The 15,452-nt window shown below is 36.9% G+C and overlaps 1 protein-coding gene across 1 annotated transcript; it reads left to right on the top strand.

The window, feature by feature from the left end:
• The first annotated feature begins 9,685 nt into the window (after window positions 1-9,685).
• LOC147611605 (transcription elongation factor 1 homolog) lies at window positions 9,686-11,896 on the top strand. Its single transcript, XM_086784674.1, has 4 exons — window positions 9,686-9,920; window positions 11,224-11,294; window positions 11,432-11,453; window positions 11,584-11,896. Exons 1-4 carry the CDS (start codon window positions 9,808-9,810, stop codon window positions 11,630-11,632), a joined length of 255 nt encoding a protein of 84 aa, XP_086640800.1. The 5' UTR covers window positions 9,686-9,807; the 3' UTR covers window positions 11,633-11,896.
• Window positions 11,897-15,452: the final 3,556 nt, after the last annotated feature.

Genomic DNA, 15,452 nt, shown 5'->3' with positions numbered 1-15,452 from the left:
AAGATTATAACATGTATTAACCACCCATATGCTCAAATGTCAAAATTGACTTGCTATTTTTGACTAGGCCAAGTTTTGGCCTAGCACGGTGACTCTTGCCGGTTGGAAATGCAATCGATGTAGGAATCAAGCACTTGAGGGCTCCAAATGTAGCTCTTGGATAGTACTTTCAAGATATTTAAACCACTTCAAATCAACCCCAATGGTTCTGGACTGAATTTGTTTTGTGCTACTGTAGAAATTACCAAAATTGTCAAAATTTTGGCATAACCTCCTTTTATTTGGTGTCAAATCTCAATGAATCAAGGCATTAAATCATATAGCCAAAAGCATAGAATCAAGATGTGTAAGCTTCAAATGAAAGATTGTAAAGCTTGCTTACATGTGGCATTTATAATTGCATGCCCAATCAAAAGATCGAATACAAGAATTTAATGTTGTTGGTGAGGTTCAATAGGTTTCCACATACTTCTTCCATGTCTTAAACTCCATTGCTTTGTTGGTTTCTTAAATGGCTTCTTCAATGACACTTGATGCACATTTGAGATCAAATGTCCATGCACTTATACATAAAGATGTCCCAAAATCAATAGAAATTAGCTTCAATGATCATAGATTCATGCATGAGATTCCCAAGATATCAAACAATGTATGGCAAGATTAAGAAGATTAAGAGGGATAAGAATATGCATTAACTTCAATAAAACCCCCAAAAGAAACCCTAATCTTGAAGATTTTCTCAAAAACCCTATTCTTGCCAAGAAACCCTAACTTCTTTATCATTATTGTGCAATAAGGGTATGAATAAGTAGAGGAGAGCCATATGAACAAGTCTATTACCCAGGATCCCCAAAAGTATGAGTGAAAACCCTAATTTTCAAAGAAACCCTAATTTACAACAAGAAGAGTGAATAATCATGCAATCCCATGCTTTTGCATCAACTAAGCACATGTATGGATGTAGAAAAGCATTGAGAAGATGAATCTTAAAGCAATTTCCCAAAAATGTGAAGTGAAACCCTGATTTCCATAGGAAACCCTAATTTCCATAGAAAAGCGTTGAGAAGATGAATCTTAAAGCAATTTCCCAAAAATGTGAAGTGAAACCCTAATTTCCATAAGAAACCCTAATGCAAAGGAACTTGAGAAATTATATATTGAAAACATCTTTGCATTACTTACACTATGGAGAAGCAATTTGCATGTGTTGGAAGGCCCAATCTTGAGTATTATCCCCCTTCAAGCCTCACAAATTCACGCGTCTGCTGACAAACTTACTGGCAGAAAATCACACAGCTGTTGCCAATAGCCTTATAGGCAAAAAATCACGCATGAAATCATATAATCTTGAGCTTGAAATAAAGCTCTTGCTTCACTTAATCAAAACCCTAGGCTTAAGCAAGCTCTTCTAGTTGAGAGTGAAGCTCCATAGCCCTCGCAAGACCAAGAAAGAAGAGGAGAAGAGAAAAAAAATGTGAGCATTAGAAATTTCCCAATTTCTTCCCCAAATTTTGGTCCCGCTACCCCAAACTTACTCCAATTTGTTCTAGAACCCAAATTTTGGCCAAATTCTACCAAAATTTGACCAAATTATACCAAAATGGACTCGATCCAAGGTCTCCATTACTCTCCCATGCCAATAAAAACTTTCCAGTGAAATAGGGAGAAATTAAGGAAAAAAATGAAGAAAGTGCTAGAAATGGATCAAAGACAAGGCGCTCTGATACCAATGAAAGAAGGGAGAAAAAAGAAGACTTGTTAATGTGGAGTCAAAAGACACGAGATATCATTTACATGGATGTCTAGACATGGGTGAAGGTCACCATGAAAGCTTGTATGAGGAAGGCTTGATTGATATTGAGTAAAAGTCATAAAGTGATATCTACAACTTAGGCTCATGGTTGTCTTATATACTTTTGGCCCCTTTTCACACTTATTAATACCTTAGCCTCCACATTGGGCTATGCCCAATAACCATAGTCCTTTAGCACTTTATTATATCAGTTTCTCTAATCCTTGCTCTCCCCATCAATACATGTTCTTCCATAACTCTTGCATGCATAACATAAACCTTTTAGACCACATGATTATTGTTGACAATCATTTGTACCTTTAAACTTCCTTCAACCCTTACCACACTTGTATAAAAGCTATGAGTGCTAGCATCCATTGGTTTTAATTTTGATTTACCCAGAGCTTCCCATGTTTCCAAGGATTGCAAGGTTTGCCTTGCTCTTATGTCAATTAGAGTGACACTCATGTTATATTTTCTAGCCAAGATACTTGAATTTCAATCCTTGTAGCTTAATATCCACATCCTCATCCTCCAAGGATAAAAGTGTAGCCATATTGGTTGTCAAAGTATTTCCATGGAGCTATAGTTTAGCTTTGTTTATTTTGGTTATAGCCTCTTCTTGGGTGTGTCTTTTCACCTTATCATATTATTTTTTCTACTTTTATTCTTATGGATTTAAGCAAGCGTGTCCTAGGTCAAGGGTCTATAATAAATTTTCATCTTCTCCAATTTATTTACCCATTTCTATGTATGCCATCAAGGGTCTCACTCTTGACAAAGCCTTGTGGAGTGATTTTTGTGATTCTAAATAGTCCCATTCCCCAAAGTTTTAGATTTTTGTGTTTATTGCTCCCTATTTCAAATAGAAGCACTAGGTTGCCCTTCATAAGCCCTTTGTCTAATCAATCACTTATTTCATTGAAGCTTTTCTATCATTAATCCATGCATGGACAAAAGTCTGGCCTCTTTCATTTTCTGAAGGTCAATCAGCCAGTCGCTCAGCCATAGTGTTTTAGTTAACCTCTTGTTGATTGGGGCAACCCTCAAGTTGGGTACTATTGTTAACCCATTTGGGGTTAACAAGAGCTATCATAGTTAAGACAGACACCAAAAGCATGTATGATCAATATATGAAGCAATGATACCAAAATTTATAACTTAAATGATGGGTAGCTTGAAAATGGTTTGACAGAATATTTATAGTGATTCCCACTCTAAAAGCATGTGACAACAAGCCATAATAGATTCCCTATGAATATACTTCACATGTATATTATGAGATTAAGAATTGTATAAGCAGTAGACCACTATGATCCTTGGGCCACTTGGCCACAGTTTATGTGTGCGTGAATATTTATGGCCTTTTATATAAGTCGTTGCAACATACTCTCCCATTGTGAAATTTAGTCTTTCTCTTGCTAACCCTCTTGCTAATTAGATTCTCTAAATCATGCTAATGAATGTGTATGAGTGATTTTAGGTGAGAGAAGGGATGAGAGCCCATAGTCCAATGTGACGGTGTGATAATGCTCATGAGAGACAGTGATGAAAACTGCTACCAAGGAGGAGTGGATCTCTTGAAGTGGTGTGCTCGAGCTTGACCATCGAAAATATTACCACGACAATTAGAGCTTGCTAAGGAACTTGCTAAGGTAATCTCTTGTGAATGTGTTTCTAGGAGAGGCCAAGTAGGCACGACATTTTTGGCACCTCTTCAAGGGGAGCAATCCTTTGGCTTTTTCCATTTATTCTCTAAATCTACGCATAACCCGTTGCCCATTCTCTTTAATAGTGGATTTACACAAAAAGAAGTCGTTTTGATGAAGATTTATGTGATTTTTTGCTCTCTTTTTGTGCAGGAAAGAATGCATGGTCTCTTAAATGTTTGTTTGATTTGTAGTTTTGATTACTTAGTGAGTAGTTTTTAGTGTTCATATAGCTTGCTTATAGCATATAGTACGTTTGAACTGCATCATTTGCATCAAAATATGCATTAGAGTGTATATTAGTTGATTTTTTGCTCTCTTTTAAAGTTTAACATAACGCTATTTTGCTTAACCGTGTCTCCTTAGATGATTTTTTTGTTGTATTTTAGTGATTTAGAGTATTAGCGTAGATCTTCGGTAGCTTAATCCACGAATTTATTGTATGTTAGTGATTTAGAGTGTTAGCATAGAGCTTAGGTACCTTAATCCATGAATTTTTTTAAATAATTAAAAAACTTTTGAGTTTCATTAATTTTCCTTAATGGACTAGTTTTTTTTATTAAGGTATTGATTAATGATTTAAAAATGGACTAGTTTTTTTATTAAGGTATTGATTAATGATTTTCAAGGATTTAAAAATAGAAAAGAATGGGTTTTTTAAGAACTCCCCAAAACCAAAAAGAAGAGGAGTACCGATTTCTTTTTCAAGAGGAAGAGGCACTATTTACCAAAACTAATCCATTGAACCATAATGAGGATAAATTAGAAGAGAAATTTTTAGATGATACTACAAGTTAGTAGTCAATTAAGAATGAGATTGAAAGAAATAGAGAGTCTTATTGATGAAGGAGGTTAGTACTACACATTTCAAATCTGCACTAGAAGAGATAACTTCATTCTATGATGATGTGATTTCCATCTGTACACCCCTCAATGAGGAAGGTTGCTACACATCATTTCAAATCTACACTAGGAGACACAACCTCATCCTATGATCATGTAATCTCCATCTGCACACCCCTCCAATATAGTCATAACTTGTACCTCAGTCAAAAACCTTACGTCAAAGGGTATTTCAATGCTACACGTGAACCCTCACAAGGTCTTCACATGCTTCTAAAAAAGTCTTAGTAAACACAGTAAGGCATCCTTCAATGCCAATATTCATGTTGAGCACCAAACTGGGTACTCTTAAAAATGTTGAGAGCCAAAATGAGAAAAACCATGCTTTAGATCAACTCTTTGCGTCCATCTTAAAGTGAATGGGAATTGAAACTGATAGTGAATCTGAGACATCCATGATCCCATTTTGAGGAGCCTATCAAAGTATGGCTAAACTTCCCTATGGGAAAGAAAATAGTAGTGATTAGTCCTAAAGCCAGTCATAACATCATATCCAAGGAAACTTGGGTATCCTTGGGAAAGCTCGCACACATCCTAGAAACATTGATGTGATATAGATGCTAATGGGAAATACATAAAAATATGGGGTTATTTCACTATTCTCGTTGAGGGGGTTGACATAGAATGGATGTTCCATGTCACTCTTAATAACCATGAAGAAATCATCTTAGGTGGCCTTTGTATAAATAGTTCTTAGTACTCTTATCAACATTGAGTTACAAAAAATGACAACTAAATCATAGAAATGACTCCATTTTTTGCTTTTTAAAAAAACATGAAAACACCTCATTTTTTTAATAAGTTTAAAGTTTTGAGTGTATTTTGGAAAAAAAAAGTTAAAAAACACATCATTTCTCAAAATTTTGATCACAATCGATTAGCTAAAAAAACTCCAAATTAAAAAATACATCACTTTTTCAAGTCATAAAATAGAAGTTAGTACAATAATACAAAGATAAAAAACTATCTTTTTAGCACCACTATCTTTAGCTAGAAGAGTTCACTTTTTACTTGAGAATTATCACTGTTTTCTTGTGTAATTGACCAGAAACCTATAAAGTGAATCCATATATTAAAATATCTACATCCTTAAGATTTAATGACTTGATTTTCCTTTTCTCCTTTTTCCTTTGAGTAGATCATTTGCAGTTGTTTTATACTAATGAACTTCAATTGCATTCACTATATTAATCTCCTAAAAAACCTTTGTGACCTTTGCTATCCAAGATGGATAATCATTCTCATCAACACACATAATTGATTAACATTTATTCATTTGTTGACGAAGCTTTGAAGTCTTCCTTCACAAAATTCATTAACATTTTATTCATTTGTTGACGAAGCTTTGAAGTCTTCCTTACCACAATTCATTAACATTTCCTTCCCATGTTTCTTTCTCTTGTTGATGTTGCTTTGAAGTCTTCCTTGGAACAACATGCATTTCCCTAGTTTCTCTTTAAACCATCGTCATGAGATCTTTTGGAATTAAGGGTTGACTAGAAGTATAAAGTGTAAGGTTTTTTTTACCACTAGAAAACTTATTTTCAAGTAGGCTTTTTTTACCACTAGAAAACTTATTTTCAAGTCACAAAAATAGAACCTTTAATGGAATATGTCCTTTTTGTGTTTTTGATTAGTTCCCTTTGCTACTAAAAAAACACTCCCACCATTGTAATAAACCAGTAGAAAAATACACCATGTACACTGAACTATCTCCTTAATTTCCTCCAAGCATTTGAGTAGCCAATATCCCATTTTTCTTTTTCATATTTGAGAACCTTGTTTAGACCGATAAAAAAGCATGTACTTTGCTCTGACTATTTAGCCTGTTAGGAATGTATAAAAGAAACTTCAAACCCTCTCACTGGGATGCCACAGTTCAGAGTTTGAGCACTTCTTCTTTGCCCAAATCCTTTTATTCGATCTTGAATTGATGTTGAAAGTGAAGATCATTAAGCTATGCAAATGTAGAGACAAATTTGCATCTCACCAGAATCCTTTTGTTCAATCTTGAATTGATGTTGAAAGCTAAGATCATTAAGATATGCAAATCTAGAGACACCTATGGTTGCACTTGCTATTGTAAAAGAGAAAAAATCATATGTTTGCTCAAGGATTTCAATTATGGGATTAGGAACATAAGTTTCTACTAAAAATCGTGGAAGATCAAAAACAGTTTTCTTTGCCAATCGTATACAAAATCTACTGAACATTTAATCAATTTGATCATGTGTGTGGCCCACCAATAAAAACCCCACCTTGATCTTATTGAATATTTTCTTATGCACCAATATACATAAGTATACAAGCAATACCTGGTTCTCATTTTCCCTACATGTATTATCCAACTATAAATAAAGTATTGATGGAAGAACTCCTAGCCATTCTGAAATTATCTTATGGATTATTGTGAGGTTTGGGTCATTATGAATGTTTGGCAAATTAATGAAGATAAGAGAAGACATTACATCATTGAACACTAGTGCATGCACCCACAACATACAGTTGAATCACTTAAGAGTTCATTTATGTTGCTAATCACTTATATAACTCATTCTCTTAAGGTAGCTCATTACATGTTGTAATCACCTATTTACACTTGCCATTAATCTAGCACTTCACTTAAGTAGTGTAGTGGCTTGTGTGTCCACTTAGTGAGCCTTGAATCTTGTTGATTCTCCAACATGGTATCAGAGATTAGGCTTATGAGTGAGTTATTAGTTGGAATTTGAGTGTGATTACATTAATGAGGTGATTAGGAGAAAGAGGTAGAGTTTTAGTAGTAAGCTCTATAATTTGCTAGAGTTACTAGCTAATTAACCTTTCTTGTTGAGCATAAGATGAATATTAAGTGGGAGGAGAGTCTTCGAGTAAAGAATTTATTTCTATTTGAGTAGTCTTTAAGCTTTTCGTTAAGAGAGACCTGCCATAAGAAGTGATTAATGGAAAGGCATTTCGAGGGAAGAGGTGAGATTAGAGTGTAATCACATCATTAATGCACATTTGGTGGATTGGCATTACAACTTGGAAGACAAAAGTGGAGGACTTTTAAAATCAAAACTTACAAAGGAGTTTCAGCAAGTGAAGATTCAAGCATTTGTTTTTTAGGAGGGAGCTCCAAAGTTCTTTCAATCCTTCGACTCCATAAAGTCATTCAAAACAAGGTTATGCTTAAATGGAAGTAATTATTATCTTTATATTGGTTCTTAAAAGCTTTAAAGAGGAAAAGAATTATGTTGAAGAGTGATTAGAAGTGTTATTAATTCTAAATCATTGCTATTAAATAATGGCTTTTCTCATGATGAAGAGTTGCTAGGTAATACACATAAAGGAGAGTTATTTGGGCCGTGTAACAAGCTTGCAGAGCTTGATTAGAAGCTTGCAGGGCTTGAACAAGGGTTAGCAGAGATTAACAAGCTCATAACCAACATAATTGACTCATTTGGTGAGTAATTAAGACTCCATTAAGAAACTCGTGGCCGCTGCAACTAAAGAGGTGCAAGCTCTACAAGTTTTTCCAACACCAAAGATGGGCATTAAGGTCTTTACTTTGAGCTTCTACCATAGCTGAAGGTCGGTGCAAAATTCTAGCTTGAAGGTCAACTTGGCCATGTATTCAATGTTATTTTTATCACTCAACATTGTGTAAAAAAGGAGTAACTCACTTGTATTAAAAACTCATTGGGTATGATGAAATGAGCACCATTAAAGTTTCATCAAATACTAAAGAATCTAGGATACAAGGGATAGTTGAAGTATCTTCAAACTCGGCTTTAACCCAAGCATAAGTGGAGAAGGAATACTTTGAAGCTCTAGACACACAAGAGGTCATATCTAAAAGAAGGAAGCTGAATCCTAGAGGGAAGCAAACTATTAGAAAGTGGACCAGAGACTATGATATACTTTTGGTGAGAACGTAAAGAAGTGAAACAGAGTCAAATTATAGAACAAGACCAACCAATTGAGGAGGAACTAGAGTCAGACAAGGAGACAAGCCTTGATGAGAACCTAAAGAAGTCAAACAGAGTCAAAATACAGAACAAGAGCAACCAATTGAGGAGAACCTAAGACAAAGTCAGACAAGAAGACAAGCAAAAGACAAGCAGAAGACAAGCAGAAGACAAGCCTTGGTACTATGAGGTTGCCTTAGCTCAAGGCCTTGGAGTTTTTTTAGCTTCCAATATGGATCTTTATGGGTGTGGTGAAAGATTATAAGTGTCAATTTTAAAACTCTTTTGTGAACATCTTTTAATATTTGCCTTGTATTAGTCTTCCAGCGAGCTTTCAGCTATTTCTCTACAGCTAAGGCTGCTTTATTTTATCCTGCTTCTATCCTGCTCTTTATTTACTCTAGAGATGGGTAAGAAATATTTTGAGAAGGGTGATAGATTTGATGGTACTAAATACCACACATGGTCCATAAGAGATATAAATGGCCATGGTGGAAAAGGATTATTGGGCCATAACTAAAGGGAACTATAAAAACCCTCTAGGGATGCTAAGGCACTAAAAGTTTGGGAAGCACTTGATATGAAGGATTTAGCCTTCTTAATTAAGGGGTTAGATGATACACAGATACCACCATAGCAAGTGCCACTTTAGCCAATGAGGCTTGGACTAGGCTAAAGGATGTAAGATATGTAACTAAATATTGCACTGCAAGAATTACAAAAGGCATTAGATGGATGATTAAAATCAACTTGATAGTAGCAGAAAGAACTCAATTGACAAACTTGAATCAGAACCAAATAAAGTTAAGTCAAGTTTAAATTTTGATATAGTTGGCCTCGAAAAAAATCAAATTGATTATGAAGCTAGAGTAAGGATTAATTATCCGCTTATGTGATGATTACAGTTAGAAATAAGAAAAAGGAGACGAAGAGGCAACCGTCATTCATATTTTGTCGAGGTATGTTTCGTTGTAGGTGCTCGTGAGACATATACATCCATACAAAACATTAATAACCATGGACAACCAAGGCACAAGGAGAGGAGAGAAAAAAGAAATCCTGGATTTCTAAAAGATAAGAGGAAAAAATCCCTTCGATGATTGACCCTTTGTATTCCAGCTTCCATTCCTGCGTTTTGCTTCTTAATGTCTTTTACATACCGCAGCAATGCGCGGGTTGAGTACTAGTCCATACAAAATTAATGAGAAGAAGGGCTTCGGGGCTTGTGTTGAAGTAGAAGAAAAAAGCATCATTGAGGAGAAAAAGCTCAAAAGCATCATTGAGGAGAAAAAGCTCAAAAGCAAACTAATGCATTATTTATTTTTCACAAACGTTGGGCATAAAACCTTCATGCTATTCCTACTAGGGGCGTATTAGCTTCTCTCGTTTTTTCCTTGCTTTCTTTATCTTCCTCTTCCTTCCTGTCTCAGGCTCACGTTCGAAAGAGAGCGCGATGGGGAAACGCAAATCGTCTGCCAAGCCTCCGCCCAAGAAGAAGATGGAGAAGCTGTCCACCGTCTTCAGCTGCCCCTTCTGCAACCATGAGAGCAGCGTTGAATGCCGCATGTAAGTCTGTGTCCCAGAAAAAAAAACTGTGTTTTTAGGGTTTCAGAAGAAACCTGTGTTTTTAAGGCCTGCCTGTGTTTTTAGAAGTCCCATGTCCTTCCCTGTCTACGATCAACGCCTCTCTCTGCTAGAGGAGGTTATGGCATTGCGTTTATGCGAATCAAACATGCGATCCGCTTCGTCGGTCAGGATTTATTACGCGCATATTTTTTTTTTTGAAATCGATCAGGATTTCATCAAGCAATCTCTTTTTCTCCAAGAGATTATGTGTTTTTGCAGTTTCCAATCTCTTTTTCTCCAAGAGATTAAGTGTTTTTGCAAGTGATTAGGGTTTCCAACATTTTCCCTTCTGCCATTAGAGTTTTCAGCGTTTTCTTGCTAAACAGTGCCATCTTGTGAGCCCCTAAGGAGGCTCTAAGTGTAGTCGAGATGATGGATGCACATGAATAGTGCTGTGCTCGCTGTCGAAGGGTTTCCAAACCCTGGCTTTTGGGAGTGAATGGGAAAAGCATTTTTGGAGAAAACCAGCATGTGACATCATGTGCTCCAGGGGGAGCAGGCTTTGGTCAGGCCTTTGCTGCCCGAAACAGCTGGGCGACACACACACACACACACACACACACACACACATCTCTCTCTCTCTCTCTCTCTCTCTCTCTCTCTTAGCGGCACTGTGCCTGCGGGGTGGCTGGTGTTTCATGGCACACAACTGCCAGGAGCTACACTGAAAGCCGTGTGGCTAAAAGCCTGTGATGTGGTACAAAAGCCGTAAAGAGAAAATATATGGCCCATATCAATGAAGGGAGGAGGTCACTCTGTCCAGTCTGGGTTAGTGATTTCATATGGGCTCCCTGTATCCACTGCTTGGAAGGGAGAATCTCTGTGTGGTTTCATAGACCCTTTGGGCCTTTTGAAAACGGTAATATTACTTTCTTTCTCTCTCTTGTTTTTTGAGACTTGTTTTTGATTGCTAAATTATAACTTGTTGAGTCTCTTGTTAATAATAGTTTCTTTATTAGTTGAATATCAAATTTTAAGAAACTTGCACATATTTGTTGTGCTTTATTTGCTTTGTGTTGTTAAAGAATGCAAGAGTTTTTTCAATGCGTAAGCTTGGATGTATTCCAATCTTATGAACGTATATCATATGTTCTTAATGCCACACATCCACTAAACATGCGCATATATGTCTGTGAAATCTGCTGTTAAGTTTGAGATGGATTCTGAGTGCAGGCACTTTCTGGAGTCAATGTTGATGTTTATTTGAGTTGATGTTGATGTTTATATTTTTTCCACGTTTCAGGGATAGGAAAAATTCTATTGGGGAGGTTGTGTGTAGAATCTGCCAGGAGCATTACACCACTCAAATTGATGGTAAGTTTTCTAAATGCAGTGTATTGTGTTTTACTTTGCTGGATGTTGTGAGACCCTTTTTTCTAGTAGATCGACATTTCAGATTTTACAAAGTAATACTTTTTTTTTTGGGGTCGGGGTGTGGTATGGTTTTGCAGCTTTAAGTGAACCGATTGACGTGTAAGTACTCTCTCTCTCGCTCGCTCTCTCTCTCTCTCTCTCTCGCTCGCTCTCTCTCTCTCTCATGCACCCACTTTTCTATTTTCATTTTTATGCGAAACTCACAAGTGTGATTTTTGGGATGGTACAGGTATAGTGACTGGATAGATGAATGTGAAAGGGCAAACACCGGTGAATAGTCATCCATGGAACCCTCTGTTCAGAACGTGGTCAGACGGTCTTCAACCACCACTAACTGGTTGCTAATTATAATGGTTGTGCTAATTATAATTTGGGTGAGCAAACAAGATGCGTTTTGTGCTGACAAAGTGCCGTAAATGAACTTTAGTTGATATCCTCAGTATATGATGAGTATTTAGTGGAAATACTCTGTTTGTGATGTGGAATCTGGTTGAAGGAAGTTTGCTGTACATTATATGTTAATTGTGAAACCCTCTTCTTTAGTCAAGGGAATTCATGCATGGTGTCAAGAGTCATGGTTACCCTGTATTTCTCACGTGAAATAAGTGCAGTTGTGATGTCTCTCCTAGGGGTTTTGGTTGTGATTGTGGTTGTGTGTAGCCTCTTTTGCAATGTATGCAAAGTAGCTGGCTTGTCAACAGTATATGAAATCTCCTATGGGTTTTTAACCTCTTTGAAAGGTTTGTTCTTTTTGTATCATGTTTGTGGATTCAGTCAGGCAATCAATCATGTGGCAAAAGCCACTGTGAGAGGAAGGATATGGTAGGATTGTTTGACATCATACTATATCTACATCTCACATCATCTTAATGGTGTAGTGGTAATTTTAGTTGTGCTGTTGTGCTCTAGTTCCGTTCTTTTGAACTCAATTTTCATGGGGAGCTGAGGTTACAACACCCATATGCAAGTCTTACAAATCCAGACTTTTGAAAGGCCCTTAAAATGTGATATATCCATTCTATAGCCCTACCACTGGTATATGGATTGCCCGTTCCTGATTGCCTTGTCTTTTTTAGTTCTGTTCCACTCTAAACTTGATGTAGGTGCAATTGGTACGTGCTTTGGACTGGACATGGTCTGTAACTGTTAGGTTGTTATGTTTCCCATATATAAGGAGGGGTGATTGACTATTTCTTTGCATGCCTCATTTCTACACTACTATGCATATCCTTTCCAGGAGCTGATTACCTACATCAACATTATGCCCAATATCCTAGGACTTGTGTTCCGTTCTGCCATGATAGTTTTTTCACTTATGGCACCCTAGTTTTCCAAAGGACTCATCAAATGCTACTCCTGTTATTGAAACTCCATGCCATCAGCCGAGCCACCATATTTTGGCCTGTTTCTTGAGTCGGCAAGAACCCCAAGGAACGTTGTTACGATGACCTTTGAAACCCCACTACTCTAGGGGAGACCTTAGCCAATCAAGGAATTATAAAGAGTTACAAGTCAAAGGTTCCCATCGGGCCTGAGGTGAGACTAGTGTACAAACTTTGGTATATCATTAGTATGTGTAAAGCTAATGTAGCTCTAAGACAATCTATCTAGGGTAAAACAATGGGGTGTAATAAAACCTCATGTACATAAACCTAGCTTGTTTTGAATTAAATAATAATTGTTGACCATCGACATTTGCAGTCGAAAGCCTTCTTTATGTCTATACCTTTGCATGGCACAAAGGAATATCTTATGCCATTTGAATAAGGCCCACGTTTATGTATGGTTCTTCTACAGTACGTTTGCATTACTCTGCATGTAAGGATCACTCATTTTTTTTCATGGGAAAATTCCAGTAAAAAAGGCTGCTGTAACATATATATATAACAAGCATTTGAAGATGAGCTAATATCTTAGAATTAGTAGCGAAAGTTATAGAGGACAATGAGAGCTATTGACTTAAAAAGTAGATATTCATTTGTCTCTTGAGAAACATTTAACATCAAGTGGGTGTTCAAAATAGTGGAGTGATCAGTGTATGGAATGGTTGATGTAGGGACATCTTATGCTTGTTCAATCTAGCTGTGGGGTTATGATTTGATTGTCATTAGACCAATGGATTTTGGTATTATGATTTATGAAACCCTATATTGGGTCGGCAAGACTATTGGGATAGCAGCTAGCCATGTAAAAATCTCAAAATAAGCAAAATATGTACTGTATCATGGTCTGTCAGTACCAATCGCCCGGTAACTTTGGTTAGAATTGGCTCCAATCAACTGTATGGAGAAATATATAACTCCTATGCAGTTTAGAGAGTTACAAGATCAATAGGAGCATTCAAGGGAGTGAAATCATGACCTTTGTGAGCTAATTTAAATTTGGATCGTCCCAAGTGTTAACCTTGGTTTAATAATAGGTACTAGATGAGCATGACTGGTGATACAAATTAAGTTACAACCAAGAATGGGTTTGTGATAAAAAAGTAAATCAAGCAAAAAGTCGTGATTAAGTTTTATTTTTTGAAAAATCAAAAGTCTAGTCCGTTAGCTAAAGAGACCGCCTACCAATGAGAGCAAGATTGGGTTTTCCAAGAAGGTATTTATACCTACTTGTCATACTACAATAAGTATCACCCACAACAAAGCCAAACTGCCTTGAAGCAATACAAGGAGACGATTGAATGTTCCCCAATGTATTTAGGTATAGTGGAAGACAGAGAAGATAAAAGTAATAGGGATTACATGATGCAAAATAAAGAATAAGCCCAAAGGCTATAAAGGGAGAAAACTAAGATCTATAGATTGGAAGAAAAAAGGAATAACAGGATGCTTGATTTCCAAATTCATTACCAAAGCTCTAGTGGTCATGGCAAGAATCCAATTTAAAATTGAGAGAAGCTAGAGAGTCCTCAAAGGAGAGAGGCCAAGAAAGCATGGTAGTGTGGATGGATCAAGAACTGGTGATAACATCAAAGGGAGTGCTTTGATATGTAAGAGATATTGGGAACGTTTTCAATTTGTTGAGCTCTCGTTGTGGTTGAGGAACTTTTTAAAGGGGTTTGAAAAGTGATAGAGATAGAGGTTACCTCATAAGGGGTAATTCTCTCGGTCCTCGGGTCACTAGAGTCTACAACTAAAAGCAAAAATACATTGTGTTGGATGAACATTGTTATTTTAGCCCCCAAGCCTCCTAATTAGCCCATTACATGCCTTCCCCCATAGTTGGATGACGTTGTGATAAATGAATATTGTTATGTTCGCCCATTGTACACATGTAGGATTCAAGAGAAACCAAAGAGATGGGATGTTTCATGTTGTTTTAAAACATGGCATTCTTTGTTGCTCTCTTTGCTGCAAATTCAACAAGCCCACTTCTTCAATAACTCAAAGAAGGAGAGACAGGAAAGCCTCTCTCTTGCACAACCACTTGTGTGGGGAGAAAGTGCAATGCACTAATGGGTTGTGGCTTATGGCACCATATGGTGTTATGACACATTTCTACCCCCTAAAGAACTCTCAACCATTCACTTAGGGAAGGAAACCGGCTGTATAACCATCATGGGGATGCTTACCTTGCTTGCAAACTTGGGGATCTCCATAGTCTCCAAGCTCCATCGGTGGTTGCTAGCTCCACTCTTCCAAGCCTCACCTCTTGCTATTACCGAGAAGTTGTACCACTCTCCCAAGCCTCACCTCTTGCGACAGTCTCCTGCTATACTACACCACCTTACAAGAACACATCTCTCTCTCACTCTCTGCACTCTCTCATCACAAAGCATAGGGAGGCACATGTACCAAGAACAACAAGCTAATCCTCTCAACTCTCTCTTCCTCACACACGTAAGAGCAAAGAGCAAGAAGTACACAATAGCTCAATTATCACAACAGAGGATTGTCTTTGCAATATGAGAAAAATGACTTATATATAGATGGATTTTATTCACATTTGGGCGCTCAATTATTATGGGGGGTTGTATCTTTGCAATATGAGAAAAATGACTTATATACAACTAACTTCTATTCACATTTGGGCACTCAAAACTTAAATAACTAGCTAGGTTGCATGGACGTGCCAACTTTCTCATAAAGATTATAA

The sequence above is a fragment of the Cibotium barometz genome, chromosome 47, assembly GCF_041138505.1.
Source record: "Cibotium barometz isolate CiBa-2024 chromosome 47, ASM4113850v1, whole genome shotgun sequence".
Taxonomy (NCBI): Eukaryota; Viridiplantae; Streptophyta; class Polypodiopsida; order Cyatheales; family Cibotiaceae; genus Cibotium; species Cibotium barometz.
Note: the sequence above shows the minus strand (reverse complement) of the source record. Positions and strands in the feature narration are given on the sequence as shown.